At 42.7% G+C, this 1,993-nt stretch overlaps 1 protein-coding gene across 1 annotated transcript; it reads left to right on the forward strand.

Moving 5' to 3' along the window:
• Positions 1-594: 594 nt before the first annotated feature.
• Positions 595-1,565, forward strand: Tsp_08916 (conserved hypothetical protein). Its single transcript, XM_003382011.1, is given in 4 exon segments — positions 595-889; positions 926-1,038; positions 1,069-1,301; positions 1,313-1,565. The coding sequence occupies 4 exon segments, from the start codon at positions 595-597 to the stop codon at positions 1,563-1,565; spliced, it is 894 nt and encodes a 297-aa protein (XP_003382059.1).
• The last annotated feature ends 428 nt before the right edge of the window (positions 1,566-1,993 follow it).

Consider the following 1,993-nt stretch of genomic DNA (forward strand, 5'->3'; position numbering starts at 1 on the left):
CAGGGAAAATAGAATTTTATTTACCAAAACCTGTTAGAGGCCAGATTTATATATCAGGAGGGAAATCGATAATAGACCAATGAGAAATGTTTGCTGTTGGGTTTGCGATCAGTGCTTTTCGTTCTGAGTTATTCAAATTATTTTGTATTCTGTTCCTTATGGCTGATGTACCTGAGTTGCATCTTGTGCAAAATCGTTGCGGTGGTACGTCCCTTGTTTATGAAGGCGGGGCATATAAATTAAAACGTGCCGGCAGACAAATATTGGAGGTGCTCGAAAGTATGTGCTAAATGTACAGTGTGTGTCCTTCGTTATTAAGGGTTAGTTTATTTTGGTATAGGATAAAGAGGGTTCTGGTGGTGCCGTATGGACCACCCTTGATGTGACAACGGTGATCAAGCGTAATGATTACATCGAAAGCTGAGCGGTGGATGAACAGTTGGCGTACAATATGGAAAAGAGGGCGGTTTTGACAAAGCGCAGCGCGGAAGAAACAAAACCCATCCCGAATATTTATGACGAGGAAGCTTCCGCCGCGTCCGCCGAGCTATCCACATCTGGCTATTTTCTGCTCTTTAAACGAGTAAAGCCCAGATGTACAGGCACCGGGCAAAGCGATTCCCAAGCCTGCCCAATCATCGTCGGGACCTGCAAATCCCGGTCGCGTTAAGAACAACGAAGGCGGGTGATGATTTCTTATTGTGGCAGAGTGCATCGAGGCACATACTGGTCTTTGCTACGGGTTACAACATTGGACTGCTGGCAGCCAGTCGAACCTGGGGCATGGATGGTACATTCAAGATTGTACCTCAGTGGTGTCAACAGCTATTTACCCTCCATGCCTTTGTGGCGGGCAAGCAAGTGCCAGCAGTCTATTGTTTATGTACAGGTTAAGATATTGGAACGTACGGGTATATTTTTCAAGCTTTAATAGACAAAGCGGCAGTTCTGAAAGTCGACCTTAATCCAGATACCATTATCTGTGATTTTGAAACAGCCCTGATACCCGCGATTCAGGGCTACTTCCCGAATACGCGGGTACAGGGCTGCTGCTTCCACTTCTTCCAGGCAGTACATAGGAAAGTCGGTGAGCTGGGACTGAAAACACAATATCGAATGGAAGAAGGAACAAGAAGAAAGATAAGAATGCTCCTGGCCACCGCTTTCCTTCCTGTACCAGAAATTGATACGAGTGTTAGACTGCTTGAAACAGGCCCTACGGGTACTTTAGCCGCTCTATTCCTATACTTTCGGCAGGAGTGGATGACCGACGAGCGACTGCCGATTTGGATGCATGTTATGTAAATATCAGAACCAATAACCACTTGGAAGGTTGGCACAATCGGCTCAACAGAAAATCAGCTAAAAGTCATAACGGGTTATATGAACTGCTCCAGCTCCTGATAGCGGAACAGGGTGTGATGGACACCCTGATTCAGCAATTGCTATCAGGAAACGCTACCGTTGGTGACTTAAGACGGGTTAACAAGGTTTATGCTCAAAAGCAACGACAGGTTGCACGATATACGGGTGAATATACCAACGGTAGACGAACGCTACAGTAGTTCCTAGAAGCTTTAATGTATATAACGCCGGAGCCGATTTAATGCCGCCTTCCAAGTGGTGGATTGTATTTTATTGTGTTGTATTGTATTGTATTATATATTTATATATATAGTATTGTATTGTATTGTATTGTATTGCATTATTTACTTTCTTGCTATTTCGTTGTTGCCATTTTGTTAATGCCGTTCACTGTTGTTTTTTGTTGTTGTTGGCTGTTATTGTTCTTGAAATTGAAAACTTGAATAGTTTTCTAAATTTTCATTACTAAACGAATTTTCTGTTTTCTGTTAGTAAAATGAAAAACCTTGTTCTGTGCGCCTGGGGGAAGGAAACGACATCAATCTATATGAAGAAAGCTAACTAAACCAGTGTATAATGTTTCTAATTAAGGCACTTGTATGTAATCATTTTCCTGCTTTTACTATAA

The sequence above is a fragment of the Trichinella spiralis genome (assembly GCF_000181795.1).
Source record: "Trichinella spiralis strain ISS 195 chromosome Unknown Scfld1, whole genome shotgun sequence".
Taxonomy (NCBI): Eukaryota; Metazoa; Nematoda; class Enoplea; order Trichinellida; family Trichinellidae; genus Trichinella; species Trichinella spiralis.